General features: G+C 45.5%; 1 protein-coding gene across 4 annotated transcripts in view; it reads left to right on the forward strand.

Moving 5' to 3' along the window:
- Positions 1-3,057: 3,057 nt before the first annotated feature.
- GPR137B (G protein-coupled receptor 137B) overlaps positions 3,058-23,875 on the forward strand; it is a 101,775-nt gene continuing 80,957 nt past the window's right edge. Inside the window, exon 1 of one of the 4 annotated variants that reach the window (XM_029594106.1) lies at positions 3,058-3,730. In XM_029594106.1, the coding sequence (XP_029449966.1) occupies positions 3,362-3,730 (369 nt within the window). In that variant the 5' untranslated portion in view covers positions 3,058-3,361. The remainder of the gene's footprint in view (positions 3,731-23,875) is intronic. The other 3 variants (XM_029594107.1, XM_029594104.1, XM_029594105.1) reach the window with 3 other exon arrangements.

The raw sequence follows: 23,875 nt of genomic DNA on the forward strand, positions 1-23,875 counted from the left end.
CAGGGGGGAGCAGCACAATAATTGCACACGGCAGCCAAAAAGCTAGCACCAGCCCCAATCTCACCACCCATAAACTTTAGGCCTTGCCACTGTTTTTCTCCTCCAGCAGCTGGCCAAACACAGACCTCATTTCCCTGCATAGCATTCAGCATCAATATGGCCCCCTTCCCATTGCCGCCCAGCAGACATTCTATGTGTCTGCACAGCCCCATATATATCAGTACATCCCCTCTATATGAAAGGGTGGGCACTGTGATTTAATGAGGCCTCAATGGCATGTGAAGGCCCAGGAAGAAATTGACAAATTCACATAAAAATATTTTTCTTTAAGAACATAAGAACATAAGAAATTGCCATGCTGGGTCAGACCAAGGGTCCATCAAGCCCAGCATCCTGTTTCCAACAAAGGCCAAAACCAGGCCACAAGAACCTGGCAATTACCCAAACACTAAGAAGATCCCATGCTACTGATGCAATTAACAGCAGTGGCTATTCCCTAAGTAAACTTGATTAATAGCCATTAATGGACTTCTCCTCCAAGAACTTATCCAAACCTTTTTTGAACCCAGCTACACTAACTGCACTAACCACATCCTCTGGCAACAAATTCCAGAGCTTTATTGTACGTTGAGTGAAAAAGAATTTTCTCTGATTAGTCTTAAATGTGCTGCTTGCTAACTTCATGGAATGCCCCCTAGTCCTTCTATTATTCGAAAGTGAAAATAACCGAGTCACATCTACTCGTTCAAGACCTCTCATGATCTTAAAGACCTCTATCATATCCCCCCTCAGCCGTCTCTTCTCCAAGCTGAACAGCCCTAATCTCTTCAGCCTTTCCTCATAGGGAAGTTGTTCCATCCCCTTTATCATTTTGGTTGCCCTTCTCTGTACCTTCTCCATCGCAACTATATCTTTTTTGAGATGCGGCGACCAGAATTGTACACAGTATTCAAGGTGTGGTCTCACCATGGAGCGATATAGAGGCATTATGACATTTTCCGTTCTATTAACCATTCCCTTCCTAATAATTCCTAACATTCTATTTGCTTTTTTGACTGCTGCAGCACACTGAGCTGACGATTTTAAAGTATTAGCCACTATGATGCCTAGATCTTTTTCCTGGGTGGTAGCTCCTAATATGGAACCTAGCATCGTGTAACTACAGCAACGGTTATTTTTCCCTATATGCAACACCTTGCACTTGTCCACATTAAATTTCATCTGCCATTTGGATGCCCAATCTTCAAGTCTTGCAAGGTCCTCCTGCAATGTATCACAGTCTGCTTGTGATTTAACTACTCTGAATAATTTTGTATCATCTGCAAATTTGATAACCTCACTCGTCGTATTCCTTTCCAGATCATTTATATATATATTGAAAAGCACCGGTCCAAGTACAGATCCCTGAGGCACTCCACTGTTTACCCTTTTCCACTGAGAAAATTGACCATTTAATCCTACTCTCTGTTTCCTGTCTTTTAACCAGCTTGTAATCCACGAAAGGACATCGCCTCCTATCCCATGACTTTTTAGTTTTCATAGAAGCCTCTCATGAGGGACTTTGTCAAACGCCTTCTGAAAATCCAAATACACTACATCTACCGGTTCACCTTTATCCACATGTTTATTAACCCCTTCAAAAAAATGAAGCAGATTTGTTAGGCAAGACTTCCCTTTGGTAAATCCATGTTGACTATGTTCCATTAAATCATGTCTTTCTATATGCTTTACAATTTTGTTCTTGAGAATAGTTTCCACTATTTTTCCCGGCACTGAAGTCAGGCTCACTGGTCTATAGTTACCTGGATCACCCCTGGAGCCTTTTTTAAATATTGGGGTTACATTGGCCACCCTCCAGTCTTCAGGTACAATGGATGATTTTAATGATAGGTTACAAATTTTAACTAATAGATCAGAAATTTCATTTTTGAGTTCCTTCAGGACCCTAGGATGCATACCATCCGGTCCAGGTGATTTGCTACTCTTTAGTTTGTCAATCTGGCCTACTACATCTTCCAGGTTCACAGTGATTTCGTTCAGTTCGTCTGACTCATCACCCCTGAAAACCAACTCCGGAACTGGTATCTCCCCAACATCCTCATTTGTAAACACGGAGGCAAAGAATTAATTTAGTCTTTCTGCAATGGCCTTATCTTCCCTAAGAGCCCCTTTAACCCCTCTATCATCTAATGGTCCAACCGACTCCCTCACAGGTTTCTTGCTTTGGATATATTTTAAAAAGTTTTTATTATGAGTTTTTGCCTCTATGGCCAATTTCATTTCAAATTCTCTCCGCCTGTCTTATCAATCTTTTGCACTTAGCTTGACAATGCTTATGTTTTATCCTATTTTCTTCAGATGGATCCTTCTTCCAGTTTTTGAAGGATTTTTTTTGGCTAAAATAGCCTCTTTCACCTCACCTTTTAACCATGACGGTAATCGTTTTTCCTTCCGTCCACCTTTCTTAATGTGCGGAATACATATGGACTGCACCTCTAGGATTGTATTTTTAAACAATGTCCATGCCTGTTGAACACTTTTAACCTTTGCAGCTGCACCTTTCAGTTTTTTCTAACTATTTTTCTCATTTTATCAAAGTTTCCCTTTTTAAAATTTAGTGTTAGAGCTGCAGATTTACTTATTGTCCCCCTTCCAGTTATTAGTTTAAATCTGATCATGTTATGATCACTGTTGCCAAGTGGCCCCACCACAGTTACTTCTCTCACCAAATCTTGCATTCCACTAAGAATTAAATCTAAAATAGCTCCCTCTCTTGTTGGTTCCTGAACCAATTGCTCCATGAAGCAATCTCCCCCCCCCCCCCCCCCAAACACTAGAAGTGGTGCCCTCCTGAATTCCCCTTTTGTGTTTGTATGCTCGTGATGTTCTTTAAGTATTGTTAAGGGAAGTTGGGGAAGGGCGCAAATGACAGCATTGGCTCCCTGATGATGGAGATCCACCGGGGAGGGGACACAAATAGTGCCTGGGGGCGGCTGAAACCTTACTTAATCCGTCACTGAATTCAGCTCAAATCTGAACAATAGATTCTTTTAGTAAAGAGATCGACTGAAAATACAGATCTTTTTTTTTCCCAGATGGGGAGAAAATTTGCAGGGTTTTCCACACCAGCAACATTTTTTTTTTTTCACAGAGGTTTCCTCCCAACCGCAGACAAAGCTCGCTGACCCTGATGAATTATTTTTGAGTTGCGATCATGTGTTGTTTGCCGTCACTGAGCTGCCAAAGGAGGAAGTGCAGCTTGTTTTCTTTCATTTTCTCGTGCCCAGTGAGATGCACGGAGCCAGCAACAAAATGACAAAAACTTCATGAGGGAGCCCTGAACGCTACTCTGGCCTTCGGCATGGCAGCCCTTCAGTGGGACCCATCCAAAAATGACTCCCTGCCTCCCACCCTGACTCCGGCTGTGCCTCCTTACGTGACGCTGGGCTTGACCGCCGTGTACACCGTCTTCTATTTACTGCTGTTCCTCTTCGTTTACGTCCAGCTTTGGCTGGTCCTGCACCACAAGCACAAGAGGTTCAGCTACCAGACGGTCTTTCTGTTCCTGTGCCTGCTCTGGGCTTCTCTCCGGGCCGTGCTCTTCTCCTTTTACTTCAGGAACTTTGTGGCAGCAAATTCCCTCGGCCCCTTTGCCTTCTGGCTTCTTTACTGCTGCCCGGTGTGTCTCCAGTTTTTCACACTGACCCTGATGAATCTTTACTTCACTCAGGTAAGTGAAAGGTACTTCACTTTTGTCTCTGGTGAGATAAAACTATAGAAAACTGCTCAAAGAAATACAAACGCTAACATTCAGCCTCTTACAGCATCATGTGTAACTGAACTATTTTAACCTTGTAAAAATTAGATATGCAAAAGTGAAGCATGCAGCTTTTTTTTTTTTTCTTTGCACAGGTGACTTGTTTCAAAAAATGTTTAGCACAAAATTCCAGAAGACATTCTGTACATAACCTATCTCATCACCTACCCCCAATCCCTCTCAGGCACAGATATTCTACCCCCTCCCTCCTCTCTCAACCTCTAGCTCTTCCTCTCCCTAATAGCCAAACCTCTCATCCTCCCAGAGCCTCTTCACATGCCCCAGCTGATCCCCCGCCCAGCCATACCCTCTCTCATCATCAGTGGGTCCTGGCCAGCAGGAGTAGGAAAGCATCATTGCTTCAGGCCACTTCATCCTCCTCTGCCACCCAGGGCCCAGCTAGTACTTTGAACTACCTTAGGTGCTGTGTGGTTCAAAATGGCAAGCAGACCCTAAGTGGTAAAGGAGTGGTAAAGGGTGTGGCTTGAGACTCTGCCGCTTTCCTGCTCCTTTTGCTAGCCTGGATCAGCGGCAAGTGAGGTAAAATATTTACTAGTGAAGGGATCAGTCTTCGGCCCAGAGGGATGGGCCACACAGGACTGCCTCAGTCTTTCCTCCTCCTAGGTCCCAATCTAAGTGAACGCTCCACATTACCCTGCGGGGCTTGGCGGGGAGATGCCCAAAATGTTTGCTCACGGAACCAATCTTAAGGAGAGAACATCCTTGATTTGAAGACTTCAAGGGGCAGCAGAGCATGTACAGCTTCAATGATGCGGTAATCCAAGGTTAGGAAACAGAGTTAAGTAGCGTGTGAATGGTAGTAGCTGATTTTTATTGAACCTGATAGGGAGCCAATGAAGGGCTTGAAATACTGGAGTGATATGATCATGAAGAAGTGTATTTGTTAACAAATGGGCGGCAGAGTTTTGAATTATCTGTAATGGATGAGTTACATATGTGGAGAGACCAGTGAAAAGAGTATTACAGTAGTCAAGGCCAGAAAATAACGGAGATTGAAGCGCCGTGCGAAATTCAGGAGGCTCTAGAAGAGGTTTCAGGTGTCTTAACAGCCGGAGTCTGAAAGCAATCCACAATGAAATGAAGTGGTACAGTTGTGGTAAATCAAAGGCCTTTCAGGGTTATCTGATTTACAGCCAGAGCATCCTTTCTTTACCACTTCATTTGCTAGTTCATTTCAATGTTATTAATTTTTTTTATTTAGGTGAGAGAATAGTAGTAAATCAGTTGTGCACTGCATGAACACAAAGTAATGGATTGCCCTGTAGGGTACAGTCTGAACCACTCTGGGAAGTGACACCTTATTTAATCCTCGGTACACAAGAGCCGGAATAATAATACGGCCACACTCTGAATAAAAAGTATAGGATGAAGTTGTCATGGTGTGTGATCGTGTGGCCTCGTTAGGCCATTTAGAGCAGTGATTCCCAAGCCTATTGGGGAACCTCTAGCCAGTGGGTTTTTTTTTATAATTTAACTTTTATTGTTCAACATAGAAATAATACAATATTTCAGGCTACAATAATTGCCCAACTGTAGCAAAGTGAAGTAACATCAGCTAGCTATGTGACAATAAAACTAATGATTATAAAAGTCAAAGTATCAAATTCTGTGTGAGTTTTTAATCAATGTATACCTCCCCTTACCCCCCTCCCCCACCCCCACCCCCCTCTTCGGTTATTCTGCAAAGTGCATCGTGTAACTATGATTACAATAAAGATTATAGGGAGTAAATAAAGATCTTGAGATGTTGCTGTTGGTGCCTTGGTGGCGGTTGTGGACCCTTGGCCTAGGTTGGTGTTGACGCTACCCACAAGGGCTGGCCCCTATGGGTCACCAAATCCAGGAGGCGAGAAGGGGCCAGCTGGAGCTTCGCCACTACCAGCCCTCGTTCCCCACAGGTTGAGCCCTTGGGTACCGGGGCCAGCTGGTCTTAGGAGGGGCCCCTGAGGAGACGCCGGAAGGCAGGACAAGGTCCAATTCAGAGGTCCAAGGCAGGCAGCAAGCAAATGAGGTGATGGCCAGTCCAAAGGTCGAGGGCAGGCGGCAAGCAGGCGAGGTGATGTCCGATCCAAGAGTTAAAGCCAGGGAGCTCCATCCGAAGGGTAACAAGAACAGGAAGGCAGGAAGGCAGGAACAGGTACTGGATGGCAGGAACAGGTACTGGAAGGCAGGGGAGCGCTCTGGAACAATGCTACAAACCCACAAGGATACCGCAGGAGAGAGACTCGTTGCCAAGTCGTCAGGGCTCCGATTCGATGGGCCTATATAGGCCTGGTTGGTGACGTCAACCGTTGGAGCCCGTGGGGGTTTTCCCACCAGTGGCCCTTTAAATCCCGGCTTTGGGCACGTACGTAGCGACAGCCCGTGTAGGGCCAGCAGCCGGCGGCGTTCCTCATGCCGGCGAGAACAGAGAGGCCTCGGCAGCAAGGAGAGTGGGGAGTGCTGTGCCGGAAGACAGGCTGCCACAGGCTGGAGGTGGAAAGCCAGCGGAGGGGAGGCGGAGGAGCCGCAGAGCAGGGGGACGCCGACCCAGAACCGTCGCGGTGAGTGTAACAGTTGCATACAAAGCATAACACAACATAACCGGGGCAAATTCCCACTTAGTCCTAGAGAGCGCATAAGGGTTGGAGAATGACAAAAGTGATGGAATGCTACAAGAATGCCCCAAATAAAAAGCAAAAAGGAAACACCAAATACAAAGCAAGAAGGATTCTGAGGGGAAAGTAGTGGCCATTGGCTCAGAACTGAGAATACTCTCTTCAAATGAGTAGGGTTACTGCCAAAAGTATAGAGTTATCCCGATTTCCAGTGTGAGTAGGGCATCCAAATCGTTTCATGAGATGCTAATTTATCATTACGAAGGGCTGTGCGTTTACTCATATAATATACCCTGTCCAATCTAGACTGTACAGCGCTAATGGAGGGGACTTCCGGTCTACGCCACCAAAAAGCTATTTCGCATCTGGCAGAGGAAATTACTTGTTGAGCCCAGTGTTGAGGGGGGGGGGGGATGGACCCTGATCAGGGAATATATTAAGTAAGCAGATTCTAGGGTCCCCTAGGGACCCTAAGACGAATAACTAAGTGATTAAAGTCAAGAACTGCTTCCCATAAGTGCGCAATGCTCGGACATTCCCACCACTGATGAAAGTAGGTTCCTATGGCCCCCACACCCTTTCCAGCAAAGGTTGGTACCGCCCCCTTGTATCCTGTTCAAGCGCATGGGAGTAAAGTACCATCTATACAGTACTTTATAACTGGGGGGGGTTTTATCGCCGAGGAGGCAGAAATTCTGCCGGTAGTGGTAAAGAATTGTTCCTAATCACTATCCTCAAATTGCTCTCCAATGTCTCGTTCCCAAGCTATTTGGAAGGACATTTTTCCCCGTGGTGCCCCCTTAATGAGAGCCATGATTTTGGAGATGGGTTTAGCAATCTTATCTGCATGGGAGCAATAGTTTTCAAAGAGGAATTTACCCCACTCTAGTTCCGTTCCTGTTTGTGCTGTGGAAAAGAAATGGAGGATCTGGTTTTATGCGAATACATCCTTACTAGATAAAGGATAGGTGTGTTGTAAAGCAGTGAAAGGGATCCATTTCTGACCATCCCATAATTGCTCCCACTTGTATAAATCTCTCTCATGCCAGCGTTGTATCATCCCTGGATCCACGCCTGGAGGGAAGGAAGTATCAAACAAAAAAGGATGTTAGGTAGAAGGCACTTTTAGCACCAGTTGGCTGGGAGCGCCATTTACCCCACACATTTCAAACCAGTCGAGAGTAAGGGGATAAACCTGTATTGTCCAACTTCCCTCTTTGCCAGGCTCTAATATGTAGAGGTGGGCCCCCAGCGCCTGAGGAAATTATTCTGACCCAAGGTTTTAAGACCCCCCGGGAATGCCACTGAATAAGCACGCTAAGCTGCGAGGTGCCAAAGTACCATGCCAGATTTGGCACCTGGAGGCCCCCCTTAGTCTTATCCTGATACAGAGTTAAGTGAGCTACCCTGGGGGGGCCTGCACTTCCAGATGAACCTGAATAGCTTTCGTTGCCACAGCGATAAGAGGGCTTCGGGGACTTGCACTGGTAAGGGCTGAAAAAAATAATAGAGGCGGGGTAGAATATTCATTTTAACTATAGCTATCCTCCCAAACCATGAAAAGTCCTCTCGGTCCCAGCGGTCTAGGTCTTTTTGGACAGCAAGAAAGAGGGGATCATAGTTCAGTCAGAAGAGATCAGGACCCTATGGTCCAATCTTCACCCCCAGATATTTTACCCAGTCTTTGGCTGCCCGAAATGGTAAGGTAGGTCTTATCGCCTCAAAGCATTCAGGTAGCATAGGGATATTTAAGAGTTCTGACTTGTTCTCATTTACGTTGAAGCCAGAGACTTTGCTAAAAGCCTGCATCTCCTGCAACAAGGTCTGAAGGGAGGGACCCGGGTCAGTCACTGTGAATAGGAGGTTGTCTGCGAACATGGAAAGTTTATAAGTGAAGGGCCCCACCTGCAACCCTCTGATCAGGGGATTAGAGGCAGTGGGGTTTTTAAGATATCTGCCATGAATATGTAGTCCCCCCTGCTTCACCGGTTAACAGGGCCTAGGGGAAGACGAGGGCGTGCTGGGGTCAGACTGCCACCCTTACTCCTTGGGTACTTTCCTGAAGGGGGAGGGGGAGAGTCAAGGCTCTAGGCCTAGAGGGTCTCTGCTTCTTACAGTAAGAAAACACAAGTCACACAGCTGTGGTTCAAAAATAATTCTTTTGCTGGTTAACTTGGTTGCTGATGAAAATTCACAGTGGCTGCACTTTGGAATAATGTAATTCCATACAGAAAGGAAACTCCAATAACTCACAGATGCAGTTACTGATCTGCATTTCTTGACAGTAGGTACTCTTGAAAAAGACCTACCCTGGGCTCTTCCCCTGGATGATAACATAGAAACATAGAAATGACGGCAGAAAAAGACCAATCGGCCCATCCAGTCTGCCCAGCAAGCTCCCACACTTATTTCCCCATACTTATCTGTTTCACCGACCACCTGCACTGATACCTGCAATCTGGATGTAGATTCCTTCCCAGAAGGAAGCCAGAAATTCTGCCTGCTACTTCAGATGAGTCTCTATTGACAAATTCTTTCAACAGCAACTCTTTGCATAGATTTCCCAGTCTGGCAGTCCTCAAGCTCACTTCAACTAGAAATCCACACTTCTAAACACTTTGGTAATCTCCTGTGGAGTATGAGGAATGCTGCACGAACACCCCTCTTCCTTTGGGTTACCTCTTGGTCCTTTCCATTTTCAAGATCCTTTGGATCCCAAGAAAATCTCCCAAGTCCTGGGGTGTGGGCAGCCCACCCTTGGATCCTAGCTGGCTTCTTAGGACAGGAGATGGAGGAAGTGGAACACGAGCCAAAGTAGAATCATGAGTTTTATTAAACACGCAGTCTCTGAAAAACACTTCCCACTGGGAAATGTCAGGGAAAACTACATGTTCCTACTTTCTCTGACATCATACCTCCAGTGACTGAAGAGTCTGATGTATATAGTAAGGGACACTTCCTCTTCATCCAGCCAGACCAGTTCAAACGCATGGATTATGTGCTCCAACCGCAGATGGAGGCAAAGAGTAACAGGCCTGCTGATGTCACCGTACATAGGGTCCTGTGCTGCCCTCAACCTGACAGTGTTCTCTGTCTCCAGCAGATGGAAGGAGAGCATGACCCATGTTCTGAGATGAGGCCTAGGTAGGCTTTTTTTTAAAAGGAGTGGACTGGAAGGGCAGCTCCTGCAGTGAAAGCTTTGTTCTCCCTCCCCCAATTGAGCATGGCCTTAGTCCAGGGGGCTTCGAAGGATTTGGTTTGGGCTCCATGTTTCATTCTGTATTGCCCTGTTTTCTCCCATCCTCCCCCCCCCCCCCCCCAACCTCTTTCCTCTCTTCTCTGACTGGACCTCCTCAAAACAGAAAAAAGAAAGGAAAGAAACCTTGGTTGGTTTCTGTGATTTTTTCCTCTGCCTTGTTAATTTTCATTAAAATTTAAAAAAAAAAGCAAACTTTCTGCATAGGATGGTGTTTCCTTTCAGGAGGTTCAGTGTTGGTCAGCAGTCTTCAGACAGCATGAAAGTGAGTTAAAAAATAAATACGTAAAAAAGTAAGCTTCTCTTTTTCACATTCTGGGAGTTTGTTTTGTTTTACATGGTGAAGGGGATATGTCTTCTCCAATAGAGGAAAGTCCACACTCTACGCATTGTGCAGTACAGAGGCAGATGGTGGGAGGAGGTTTAATGAGTCATGGCTGTGGAGAGAGAGAGCAATTCGGAGAGCAAAGAAGATATCTGCTCCAAAGTGGAACCATTCCAGTGGGGCTGGCAGGGCCGGTGCAAGGGTATTAGACACCCTAGGCAAACCTTCTGCCCACCTCCCCCCCACCCTGCCCCAGTCCAGGCCCCAGCTTCATCCCAACCTGACAGGCCCCCCTCTCTTGCACACACTCTTAGGTTCCTTGTCTCATTCCCACATGCGCTCTTACACAGGCTTCCTCCCTTTCTCTCACTAATACCATTGCTGTCTCGTACACATACAGTCCCTCTCACTCACACACATACAAACAAGAGGCGCCATTCATGGCCCGCCAAGACTCTGCTTCTCTCGTCTGCGAGCAGGATGGGTGCTGCTCGCGGTCCGCCGAGTCTGCTGCTCATGGCCCGCTGAGTCTCTACTCCTCTCTGCCGCTCATGGCTCGCTGAGTCTCTACTCCTCTTGGCTGTGAGTGGGATGGGCTCCGCTTGTGGCTCCACATGACTGCTCTTTGCTGCCCCCTAATGGCTGGCACCCTAGGTGACTGCCTAATTCGCCTATTGGGACGCGCTGGCCCTGGGGGCTGGTAGTGCAGTTGGTTCCCACCGGCAGTTGGTCAGGTCTAGCAGCCATTTTGTATGCGTGACAAGAGGTTTGAACTAGGACCTCCACCCTGGGATCCCGTGGTGCAGGAACCTATGGCCTGTTCTTCTAGGACCATATTAGCAGCTGGCTTTTATATTGGCAGTTTACTCTCCTTGATGTCTGTCTTTGCAGCCTGTCAGCATTTCCTCACATCTTTTAAGATATCTGCAATAGGCGTTCTCTTTGGGCAGAATACTGCCTCAGTTCCTTATCCTGGGATTTCAGGTGTTAAGAGGATGAGCAGGTAGGTCAATAAAAAAAAGTCCTTTAAATCAGGGATTCTCTCTGGCTCTAAGTGGCTTAAATGATAGTTCCAAAGGGGGAGAGTTGGAAGATGTAGAGTGTTTGCCCCTGAAAGGAAAGCCAGCTCTGTTGGAGTCAGACTGTTTCGTGAAGAAGAGCTGTTCTCCGTAATTTTCCATTCCTTGCAGGTGCAAAACATTTCTGGGGGAACAACTGAAGAAGGTCCCAACACCTCAGAAGATCCAATTTTTACTAATATTTTGTAGCCAGTGAGTGTTTTCCATTGCTTGAATCAGTCAAGGATTTTTTGGTTGTTTTGGAATGGCATTCTCCTGAAGTCAGTTTTAAAGGAGTTTGCTTGCTGAAAAAAAAAAAAAGGTGAGATTGCCTCCCCTTATCTCCCAAGAAGCAGAAAACAAATTTTCCTGAGGTGAATGCATTGGCAGTTCTCAAGCAGGTCTTTGAGACAGCTAGTATGTCTCTTCAGGTGGCAGGGAATAATTGTACTGTGACTGAAGCTAGTTTGTGCCTGTCTTATCCTATGCAGAAGGCTTTCCAGGTAAGCAGCTTTTCAAAATGGAGAAGGCAGCCCAACTGGAATGGGAGACAGCCTTTGAGTGGATGCATCTTTGCTTAGTTCACACCTTGGCTAGGAGCATGGCTTCTAGTATAGTGGCCAGACATTTGTGTGAATGCAGAGTTGGTCTGTGCATTCAACTTCTATGATTCCACCGACCAAGCTTCAAGTGCAGGCTTCTGCCTTGTTTGGTGAGGAGCTATAGAAGAAGGTCACAGCCTGGGGAGAATCTAAAATTCCCAGGCTCGCAGAGAATGAACAGCAAGGATCATCCAATCATTTGCTTTGTAAAAGCCTATGGAATGTCAAAGGTCTGGGTCATTTGGTAGATTTCAGTCCTTTTGAAGTTATAAGAGAGGGAAATGTTGAGAGTCTGGGAACTGCAGCACCTCAAGAAGCTCCCAAAGAAGGCGTAGGGATCCAGTCTTTGAAGCAAAGGTTAAATGGCCGGTTATCAGAATTTCTCTAGATATGGGCCCAGATTACGACAGATGCAAGCCAACACAATTTTGAGGGTTCTTTACTTCAGAATGGGGAAATATATAAGAGTTATGGAGACCTCTAGATCTGTTATAGTACAGTTACTTAGTGATTCATATATTTAATTCCTGCCTCACACCCTAGCATGTCAGTTTAAGCTCTTTTACTGTGCACCATGGTTTGAAGGAAGCATATCAGCGTATTTCCTTTTGAGAAGGCCTTCAGAATTTTCTCCATTTCTAGTGCTTGGGTTTTATTTTCAGTTTCGGGTCCTTCCTTTTGGTTGACCACCGCCCCTGGGACTTTCTTACATTGAGAGGGTCTCTTAATTTATCCTTATCTGGACGATTGGTTAGTCAGGTCAAAGTCAGCCCATGAGAATAAGGTTTAGTTGATCTGGGGCTAAATTGAGGCCTAGTGTGTTTGACAGTATAGAAGACTCAGAGGCTGCAAGCACAGTTGTGTTCCTTGAGTGCACCAGAAGATCTTCCATATGGAGATATCTTCAGGTGCTGAGGTCCATGGCAGTGGCTTTGTTGCTGGTTCAGTGGGCAAGAGTTCTCATGAGGCCCTTGCAGAAAGCCCTGATTCCAAGTGAGATCTTTAGTCACAAAACTATGCAATCAAATTTCAGTCCCAGATCAGGCAGAGGAGCAGGTTTCAGTTGGTGATTTATTTCCATGAATTGGAGAAGGAAGTAGATCTGGAGTCTCCTCTTAGATTGGAGAGCGCATTGTCACAGTCTTTTTTTTTTTTTTTGCAGGAAAATTGATCAGCAGTAGAAGCCAGGTGGCCAATCTAGTTGTTAACCAGAGCAGATCGGTTGGTGCTGCTCCATTTGGCGCTGGTTCTTCAAAATCAGTCTGTTTTTTGTCAGATAGAGCTATGGTAGTGGTGTATGTGATTCATCATGAAGATGCCAAGAGCTCTCAGGTGTCAGTATAGAAGATAATCACCTGTAACTTGGGAGGAGAAATGCCTAAGAATACTATTGGCATCTTACATACCTGGGGTAGAGAAGGCTCAAATGAGCTGTCTTAGCCACTTCATTCTGGACCTGGGCAGTGGGAACTGTCAGAAAAGGCCTTTCATCACATTGAGATGTGATGTGGGGAGCCAGTGTTGGGCCTAATGGCATTTCACAAGAATGTAGAAAGATTCTACAGCAGAAGAAGAGAAAAAGGGTTGTCTAGGCTGGATGCCTTAGTTTAGTATTAGCCAAAGTAGTAACTACTTTGTAGTTCATTCGTGGCCTCTTATAGATGGTCTCCTGCAGAAGATTTCTGATGTTTGATGGTAGGTAGCTCAAGTAGTGCCCAATTGATCAAAGTGGCCTTGGTATGCAGTTCCATTTCAGCTGTTGGATGAGAGTTCCCTCCCTCTACGCCAGAATTCAGGTCTCCTGAAGCAGGGTCTGATGTTTCATGGGATTCCAATTTGATTCTGTCTTGTGGCCTGGCCCCTGAGAAGTATTGTTTTACCAAGAGAGAATATTCTCGAGAGTTGGTGGATACCTTGTTGCCTTCTTGGGAAGGTTCAGGGTTTTAAGATCGGTGCATTGATAAGCAGGATTTTTCCTACAGAGAATTTGATCCCTTCCATTTGGCAGTTTTTTTTGCAAGGAAGTTGGATAACGTTCTAGCTCTTAATTACTTGAAAGTGAAAATAGTAGTAATTGTTGTTCCAGGGATTTTGTTAAGGGCACTCTTTTAGCCTCTCATCCAGAGTTTTTTTCATTCTCTGGAATGCATGAAACACATAGAATACCAGTAAAAGAACTGGTCTTATCTTGGAATTTGAATGTGGTGATATTTCTGGGGTACTTTTGAGCCCTTTAAATAAGGTTTTTCTGGCTGAGTTGCTAATAGCGATCTACTCAGTCAGGCAACTTTTTGAACTATAAGTTAATTTAATGTCTTGGTCTTTCAAAAGAGATGGTACAGATTTGTACAAATTCGGCATTCCTTCCGAAGGTGATTTGTTTTTTCACTTTAGTTCAGTAGAATATCTTTCTTCTTTTTGTAAAGAGTTGTGTGTGGAAATGTATTGACTGCTCCATTCTTTGGATGTGTGTTCTATTGTGGAATTAAGGTCATGAATAATTTTAGGGGATCAGATCATTTCTTTGTCCTCTATGCAGGGTCATTTAAGAGGGATGTGGCTATGAAAGCTTCATTGGTGTCCTGATTCAAAGAAGTCATAAGATCGACCTACATAGTTAGAGGATTACCATTCCCAAACAGGAAAAGTGGGTCAAGCTTTGATTGGTTTCACAACTGAAGAGTTAAAAAGAGGTAACCTGGTCTTCCTTGTATTCTTTTGCAATACTTTATCGTCTTGATGTTTGAACCAGAGAGGAAGCATCCTGTGGGTTAGAGGTTTTCAGAGGAGGTGTGGCAATGTCTCCACCCACTTGAGGTATAGCTTGGATACATCCCATGTGTTTGGACAGGTCTAGCTGGATGAAGAGGAAAGAGAAATTGAATTCTTACTTGATAATTTCCTTTCCTTAAGTCCAGGACCCTCCCTTATCTGCCAGATGTGTATGTTGTGGTTATTTCTTTTGAGAAAGTGTATATATAATTTTAATCAGTGGATAAGGTATTACTCTATTTGGTTTATCCTAATTGTATTGTTTTATTGGTATGTTCATTTGTTATTCCCCCTGGGAAATACCCTGGTATGGAGGAGGAGTGGGGAGCTTGTTTTTAAAAGTATGTTATTCTTAGCTTGTTACAGGTTGCTGGTAGGCTGAGGGCAGCATGGGAGCCTATATAAGATAACATCAGCAAGCCTGTTACCTCCGCCTACATCTGCTGGTTGTTGGACATAACCCATGGATCTGAACTGGTCTGGCTGGACTCAAGAAAAAGAAAATTTGTCAGGAAGGAACTTCGGTAATTTCTTCTTTGACAACCTTCCAAATATGCATATGGGAGATTTACGTGCACTGCCTCCTTTGCATGCAAATTTATCTCTAGCATATTCATTGTGGATTTTCTGGAAACCCTACTGACTGGGGGTCTTGCATGAAGAGCATGAGAGCCACACTGCTTTGGAGGATAGACTCCTTCAGGTGAAGGCTGAGACTAGCATAGGCTGGTAAGAGGAAGCTAGCACTGCAACTGTAAGGCTGTAACTAGGGCTGCCAGTGGTGGCTGGACTATTCCTGGAGGTCCATGATATAATGACTTTAGGGACTGGCTTTATTGAAACTAATTTATTAAAGAGAGAGCAGCTCATCTGCAGTTGGCAAGTTCCAAAGCATGAGTCAGATTTGACATGCAATATTTACACACATAAACACAAAAATATCAAAAAATCACTAATAATTCTGTAAGCAAAATATTGTGTCTGCCATGATAGTTTACTTGAATATGTAAAAAAAAAAAAAAAGTTGTAGATGAGACTACATCTGTGACAAACTTTCAAGAGCTATCCTTCCTGATGATGAGAGTATCACTCTCGAAAGCTGGTCATACATGCATTAATGTTGGCTAGGGGGTCCCCAAGCTACAGACCATGGATTGCATCCTGCCCCCAGAACAATTTCATTTGTCCCACTAAACACTGCCCTCTCACAGCTGAATCAGCCCTCCATGTGGCAGGGGAAGAAGCAGGACATGCTGGCAGGGTCCCCAACCCTTGCCAGGAGAAGAGAAGTCCTGTGAGATGGGAGGGACAACCTCCACTACCCCCAGCATGCCGCACGTCATTTAAAAAGTTTGGGGACTCCCGACTTAGGCCAACAAAAAGATGTCACCTACAGCTTGTTTGACCCTTATTTGTAAATAGCAATTCTGCAAATCTTATTTCTAAAAGAATAATGGACTTTCCTTTAACTATTTAATAACTGCTAATGGGCTGTGTATAGTAGTTCTTTTTCCTTTGAGTTAAGGAAATTAAAACTAAGAGAAAATCCTATTGTTTCTTTCTGTATGTTCCCCTCATATGAAGACTAGAATACTATACTATATATTATTTATTTTTCTCTGTTATATTTCTTCATTTTTATATTATTTATTTATTTATATTTGTATTTATTTATTTATAAATATTTATAAATATTTATTTATTTATTTACATTGCAGACATGTGATATCTAATTCCTTAATAAACTGTTCATATATTGGATATAATTTTATATTGTGCTAATAAAAAGAAAATGTAAAGGAAAAAAACAGTATATAATTGCAAAACAGCTGATTCTCCAGAGTGCATTCATTAGACTAGAAACAAATGTAAGTGTATTTTACCATTTAAAAGTAGGGTCTCTCTCAAGGGCAGTGTCTCCAAATGGTTTGACTAGCACATACCATGAAGGGAATGAGCATTACTCTTAAGTACAATCTTAAAGGCAAATTTTCAAAAGTTGCACTTGTAAAACATAGCACTCATATATGTACAATAGCATATACATGATTATATGCTATGTTAGAATCCTTAACATACATGAATAAATCAGGGTCCGTGAGTAAATAAATCAGGGTCCGTGAGTAAATTTCCACATGTAAAAAAGGAGTGGGCCAGTGGCGGCCCAGGGAGGGGCCAGTCAACATTTACACGCGTAAATTGCTATTTTATAAGCAATTCACGCAGGTAAATTTTGCACCTTACTTGTGTATACTTACACCTTCTCAATATCTGCAGAAAGTGATCGTTAACAAATTGGAAGTGAAAAAAATGACTGAGTAGGGGGTCTGGGTGAAATGGGGAGACTTCAGGCTGAAAAGCCAGGAGGGTCTTCATTAGCTGCAGATGGACTGGGTGAACTGGTAGACTAATTGGTAAAATTGGTTAGTTCAATGCCGCCCGCATGTTAGAAAGTGTCCCAATTTACACATGTAAAAGCCGACTTATGAGGGTCAGTAAATGCATCTAATTTACACGCGTTAAATCTATTCACATATCACTTTAAAATTTGACTTAAAGATATGTGGGTACACCAGATTTGTATGTAACCCCATCCCGGTGTCCCTGACCTGCACGGAGGGGGCCATAAAAATATTTGTAAGTTCTTTGGGACAGGAACCCTGAGTAGCTCTTCTCTTCCCAGGAGGGCTGGGGGGTAGAAAGGCGTCCTTTCAGGTCCCAATGCAGGGGTGGCTAACTTCCTCTTGTTTATCCCTGGAAGAGGGGGTCACTTCTCTTTCTGTGGGCTTTGTGCCTAAATAAAGACGCCCGAGTCACTGGGTTAGTGTCCAGACTTAAATTTACTGTATAAGATAAGTTGCAAATGGCACAATAAATATTTTACAGAGTCACAGTCTTTCTCTGGTTACAATTCCTTAATCCTTTATCTGTGCAGGAGTCTTTTCCAGTAGGCAAGGAAACTTTCCATCTGTCTGGATTTAGAGGATGGCAGTCCCAGTGGGCAGGGCAGCTCTTAGATGGTTGGAAAACCCCTTCCAAGCTGGCCAAAACCTGTCCTTGCACAGAGAGCAAAAATCTCTCTCTCTCTCCTCATGGGCTTTTGAAGATTCCAGTTGTACATAGTTTTTACTCACAGCTAGCTGGGTTTTCTTTCTGTTTCCTCGAGAGGGATCCTGGATGGAGCTGCTGCTCCACAGGTCCGCTGGTATGTAGGAAGAGGAGCAGAAAACACTTCCTCCCAGATGTTCAAAAAAAATAACTTTTGGTTCCCAGAGAGGAAATTGCACCGAAGTTGTTCCTCCACCCCTTCAGGGGCAGGTCTTCCCTATCCCTGGGCGTCCCAGATACAATTTTTATTTAAAATATTTATTGCCTGCACTTCCCATGTTCAGAGCAGGGTACAAAAAAAACAAACAACTTTGCGAGAAAAGTACAGAAGTGGCGCCCTCAACCTACCCTCAACAGGTAGGGCAAAAATATAACTAAGGTCAAAATTTCTAACCTTCCTCCTGAACTGCAAACGTATACTGCCCCCCGAGCCCGTGATGGAGTTCTGTTATAAAACCTCTGAGTGGGACGTCCATTCCTGCACTCTCAAGGGGAAGGATTGAACACAAATGTATCCTCCCCTAATTCTCTCTCTCTCTCTAACTGCACTGACACTCTTTCCCAGGGCTTACTGGTAATCCAAAAACGGGCCTGGGTTACAAGCTAAATTCCGACATATCCGGCTAAGTAACACCTTTGTTGCTACTTAGATGGACAAATTCAAACTTATTTGGCTAAGTATATATATATACTAGCCGTTAAGCCCGTAACAACGGGCTACATTTAAAAAAAAAATTTTCGGTCCATTTCCTTCTCACTCCCTCCCCCTCATTCTCCCTCCTCCCTCTAGTCTCCCTCTCCCCCTTCTCCCCTCCCTCTCCCCCTCTATTCTCCCTCCCTCTCCTCTTCCCTTCCCCCCTCCCCCCTCTATTCTCCCTCCCTCTCCTCTTCCCCCTCCCCCTCTATTCTCCTCCTTCTCCTCTTCCTCTCCCCTTCCCCCCTCCCCTCTTCCTCCCCCTCCCCTTCCTTCCCCTCCCCTTTCTCCTCCCTCTCCCCTTCCCCTCACTCTCTCCTCTCCCCCTCCCCTTCCCCCTCACTCTCTCCCTCCCTTCCCCTCACTCTCTCCTCTCCCCCTCCCCTTCCCCTCACTCTCTCCTCCCCCTCCCCTTCCCTCTCTCCTCCCCTCCCTCTCTCCTCCCCCCTCCCCTTCCCTCACTCTCTCCTCCCCCTCCCCTTCCCTCTCTCCTCCCCTTCCCTCACTCCCTCCTCCCTCCTCCCCTTCCCCTCACTCTCTCCTCTCCCCCTCCCCTTCCCCTCACTCTCTCCCTCCCCTTCCCCTCACTCTCTCCTCTCCCCCTCCCCTTCCCCTCACTCTCTCCTCTCCCCCTCCCCTTCCCCTCACTCTCTCCTCCCCCTCCCCTTCCCTCTCTCCTCCCCTTCCCCTCACTCCTCCCCCCCTCCCCTTCCCCTTCCCCTCACTCTCTCCTCCCTCTCCTCAGTCACTCCCCCTCTCTCAATCCCCTCCCCTTTCAGATCATCCACAACCGGCAGACGGAAGATCTCCGGGGGGGGGCTCCCTCCCGCGCGCGCGGTGCCGCTACTGCTCCTCCCACTCCTGCTCCTTGCCGCCGCCGCTCCTGCGGCCCCAGCGCCATTTTTTTTCATCGCTGCCACCGCTACTGCTCCTCCCACTCCTGCTTCTCGCCGCCGCCGCTCCTGCTCCTCGCCGCCGCCGCTCCTGCAGCCCCAGTGCCATTTTTTTTTCGGGCACGCTCGGCTCTGACCGACGTGCTCGCCCGCGCATGCGCGGTAGAACTGCTCTCTACTGCGCATTTGCGGGCCGTCGGTCAGAGCCCATTTATAAGGTAGATTTATGTGTATGCAATGAATTAAATACCCGTTAATCAGTGCTCGAGCAAATCATTTAGTGTAAATATTCATATATAAATTCCTAAATATACTTTATTATAGTAGTTTTATTTTTTACTTACTATAGAACGGATGAATTCTACATCAAACCACCAAGCTGAACAACTATTGTTCTAAGACTCTCTCACCACTCACACTAACCATTATACCTTGAAGCTCACACTCATTCAACACTTTAAAATGATTAAAAACAATCACTAGCTGCCTATTGTTCAGAAACACATCAGACTCATCAGAACAAACCTGAAAAACCTTTTTCACAAGCCTCAGCATAGGCTTGCCTTCAGCCTGGTCAAAGGTTTCTTCAGGGGGAGCTCATGCAGAAACAATTATAAACAGGTCACCATGACCTTTATATTGTGATATACTGCATATCATTCCATTTCAGGTACAGTACTGAATGCTGTTAATGTCCAGCCAGTAATAAATCTTGCATTTGTTCACTAGAAACAGCTTGAATAAAGAAATCTCAATTTCCTTGAAGAGAGCACATTGCAGCTGCTACTTAGTTCTATAGTGAGCCGTGTTTTTCTTTTTAACTTAATGTCATAAAGAACATTGCTGCATTTTGTACCTCCACTAAGAGATTGCTGTAATATTTCTAATCCCCAAGGTTTTGATATAGCTCGTTTCACTTCTTTGACTCAATGCCATAAAGAATTTTGCTGTATTTTGTACATCCACTGAGGCGGTGCTTCTCAACCAGTGTGTCACCAAGCACCAGCAGGTGTGTCGCAGCTTCCCTGTGTTCCGCTGCTCCGGTTGCACTTCCCTCCCTCTCCTCCATTGCAGTAGATGCAGACATTCTTTCATTAACCCTGCTGCCATTCCGTCCGGGCAGGAACGGCAGCAGAGTTAGTGGAAGCTAGAAACATTAGCGGGATGGCCCTTTCTTCTTCCTGCCCCCCATGGCCTGGAAGAGGAAGTGATATTGTGGGAACGAGCAGTGACTCCCAGAAGCCAGGAGACATGACCTAGACTGACTCCAGCCTTTCTTAAAACATAATCTTTATTCATAACTTCAATCATATATACAACAGTATACTGCCTTTATCTTCAGACAGTGTACTCTCTCTATTCACAGTTTGTACTGCTTCGACTCAGCTCAGTGTTTGGACAGTGATACGTTACAGGAGCTGACTTCCTCCTGGAGATCCGGGCGTGGTCTGGTTATCCCAACCTGGATCCCAGCTCTTATTCCATAGTCTCTGGTTATGCCCTCTGAGCCCCACCTGCCCCGCAGGATCCTGTCCTTAGAGCATACTCTCCTTAGTGGATTTAAGATGGACCAGGCATCTAGCCTGGTCCTGCACAGTTACATAAGCAAACTGCCTCACATACTCCTCCCCTCAGCTTGCTTCCATCAGGCCAAGTGTCCCTTCTCCTTCCTGGATTCCATCCAGGAGAGTCCAAGACATCCCATTCCCCTTCCTCTGGCTTCCCACCAGGTACGCTTGCGAACGGGGAGCTAGTGACATGCTTACCCCATCTCTTAGGGTTACCCTAGACAGTGTCACAACCACCAACCAGTGTGTGTCTTGCGCAGTGCACATCTCCAGTCCTTTAACTCAGTCTTTGCTGGCTCTGGGTTCGAATTCCAACCTGGCAGAGCTTTATGGACAGACTGGGGAACCATCAGTGCTGGTTCCTCTATAACCAGCTGCACCCACTTCCTGGTATCTGGTATATCTGATGTAGAGCCCCTACTTAGCTGCTTTGTATCCTCAGTTGATGGAGTCTCCACAGCGCCATCCTCTGGGCTCTCTGTGGACTCTTCCTCCAGGTTCTCCACAGCGCCTCCTTCCGAGTTCTCCACAGTTTCCCTCATCTGTAAACTCTGCAGTGCCTCCCTTTGGGCTCTCTGCAGTTTCCACCTCTGTACACTCTGGCCACTTGCCCACGTGGTTGCTGGCTGCTCTTCAGCCTCACTCACTGGGGTCTCCACAGCGCCACCCTCAGGGCTTTACATGGCATCTCTCGCCTGCCTTTCTGTGCCCTCTCTCTGGGCCTCTCACAGGAATTGTCTCTGGACTCCCAGTAGTGTTTGGGCACCCTACAAAGTCTTCCTCGAGACCTCGGGTAGCACCAATGTCCATCTTCTCACTACTACCTGGGCAGTCTGTGTTGCCCTCTCAATGGCTCTCTGTGACCCCTCTCTCAGGGTTCTTCTCGGCCCCCTTCTTGGGGTTTCTTATGGGAATAGACTCTGGACTTCTGATAGTTTTTGGGCACCCTGCAGGGTCTTCCTCAGGATCATCTGTAGCACCATTCTCTGGCCAACTGGTGTTGCAACCCTCTGGCCACTCTGTAGTGCCCCCTTCTGGGCACTCTTTGTGGCCACTTCTTGACAAGGCCATGAGGCTCCACTCCATATAGAAGTTGACCATGGCCAGTGTGCTTCCTGGTTCCGTTTTACTCAGCCCATGTCTGCTGACTCCTTGCAAGGTTCTCTTGTAACTTCCTATCTCCCTCCTGGAGATTCTGAATCAGTACTTGCCAGCTTCCTTCAGTTATGCTCTCAGACTGCTGCATTCTGCTGCTGCAATACCCTGGCTGCTCCACTCCAGATTGTCTCGTGGCTGCACACCTTCCCTGCAGAGAGGTTTGCTTGCTGGAAGAGGGCGCCAACCTGTTTCCATTCACCACACTCGCAGCCCACTCTGCAGCTTTTCCAGGGCCATACCTTGTTCAGTACATTCCTGCTGCACCAGTGTTCCTTCCTCTTTTTTCAAGGCAAAAATAGGTTAAAAAAAAAAAAAAAAGCCTGCATAACCAGCAATAACTAAATCAATTTTAATTCCCTATCTCCCTCCAGCCAGGCTTCTCCTGTTAGCGGGTACAACCGTATCACTTCCTGGTTGCCCCTGTAACTAAGCCCACTCACAGTTTCTTCTCTACCTGAAACTTTTAAACTTTTTTTTTTCTTCAATGCAGCTTCTAAACCACACCTTTTCACAGCGTTAGCCCCTGCAGCTGATGGGATTTTTCATTCTTGGGCCACAGAGGCTAGAGGAGGAGGCTACTGCAGCTGCCATTTGTGCTGGGGAGGAGAGGGGGTCGTGATTGAGAGCAAGCCAGAAGGAGAGGGAGCATTTGTGTGTGATTGAGAGCATGAATGTAAGTAAGAGAGAGCATGGTTGTGCAAGTGTGATTGATAGTATGTGCCTAAGTGAGAGAGCATGTGTACTATTAAGAGAGAGAGAGAGCGTGTGTATGATTGAGAGCATTTGTGTAAGAGAGAGAGAGCATATGTGTTATTGAGAGAGACTAGTCAGGGAGGTGACTGGTGTGTGTGTGTGTAAGAGAGAGACTGGTCAAGGAGGTGACTGGTATATGTAAGGAAGACAGACTGGTCAGGGAAGAGACTGGTGTGTATGTGAGAGGGACAGACTGGTTGGGGAGGTGACTGGTGTGTGTGTGAGAGAGAAAGACTAGTCAGGGTGGTGACTGGTTGTGTGAGAAAGAGAGAGACTGGTTGAGGAGGTCACTGGTGTGTGAGAGACAGAGACTGGTTGTGAGGTCTAATTGGCGAGTGTGTGTGTGTGTGTATGTGTGAGAGACAGGTCATGGGCACTAAGAAGGAGGAATGTGAGGACAGAGCCACTGCTGCTTCTGGTATATGCTATTGTCCTGCAAGGAAAAAGAGTAGGAGAGTTGCTAGAAAGGGCAAAAAAGGTGACTTTTTAAATGTATTTTTCTTGATTGACTCTCATTTTAATTATTGGATATTATGTGATGTGTCTGCTGTTTTGAAATATTTTATTAGTATTTGGAGATTTTTCAATAATTTTTATGAGTTTTTAATTGTTGGATGTTATTTTGTTCATCAGCTGTTTTGAAACATGTATTAATATAGTTTTACAATTATTTCTGTATGGGAGTCTATAGCATCTTGGCTTGTTCTGTTTTCCTAATAGGAGGTGTATTGGTGTTTAGGGCTTGGTTTAATATTTATAGTGCTGCCTTTTCATAGAGAGGGTTGTTACTGTTTGAGTGTGTTCCATAATACAGGTGTAACTTTGTGCGGATTAGTTTGTGTGCATTATTGCAGGCCCTGGGACTATGTTAGGTGATATATTTCTTTCTCTATTTTTCCAGTTTTACACTGTATGCAGAGTGGCTTTTTTGGTTTTCCATTCTAGTTTGTCTCCATATTTGTAATTTGTGATTTTTCTGTATTGGGTGAAGGTTGGTTCTGTGTGTGTGACTGAGGTGAGATATTTTATAGCATGTAGGCATTTGTATCAGTCTTATTTGTTGTATTTGATCTTCCCAGGTGATAAGAAATACCAGATGTCATAGCCTTTGATGTTCCCAGAGATACCAGATGTTCCTTGGGGCCATCCCAGTTCTTTGTTGCTAGAATGTCTCAGGGATGCAGGGAACTAATGGTATTAGTGTCATGCCTTTGTACAATCCCTGCATTCAAATCACATGCAATATATTGATT

Source organism: Rhinatrema bivittatum, chromosome 3 (assembly GCF_901001135.1).
Source record: "Rhinatrema bivittatum chromosome 3, aRhiBiv1.1, whole genome shotgun sequence".
NCBI lineage: Eukaryota > Metazoa > Chordata > Amphibia > Gymnophiona > Rhinatrematidae > Rhinatrema > Rhinatrema bivittatum.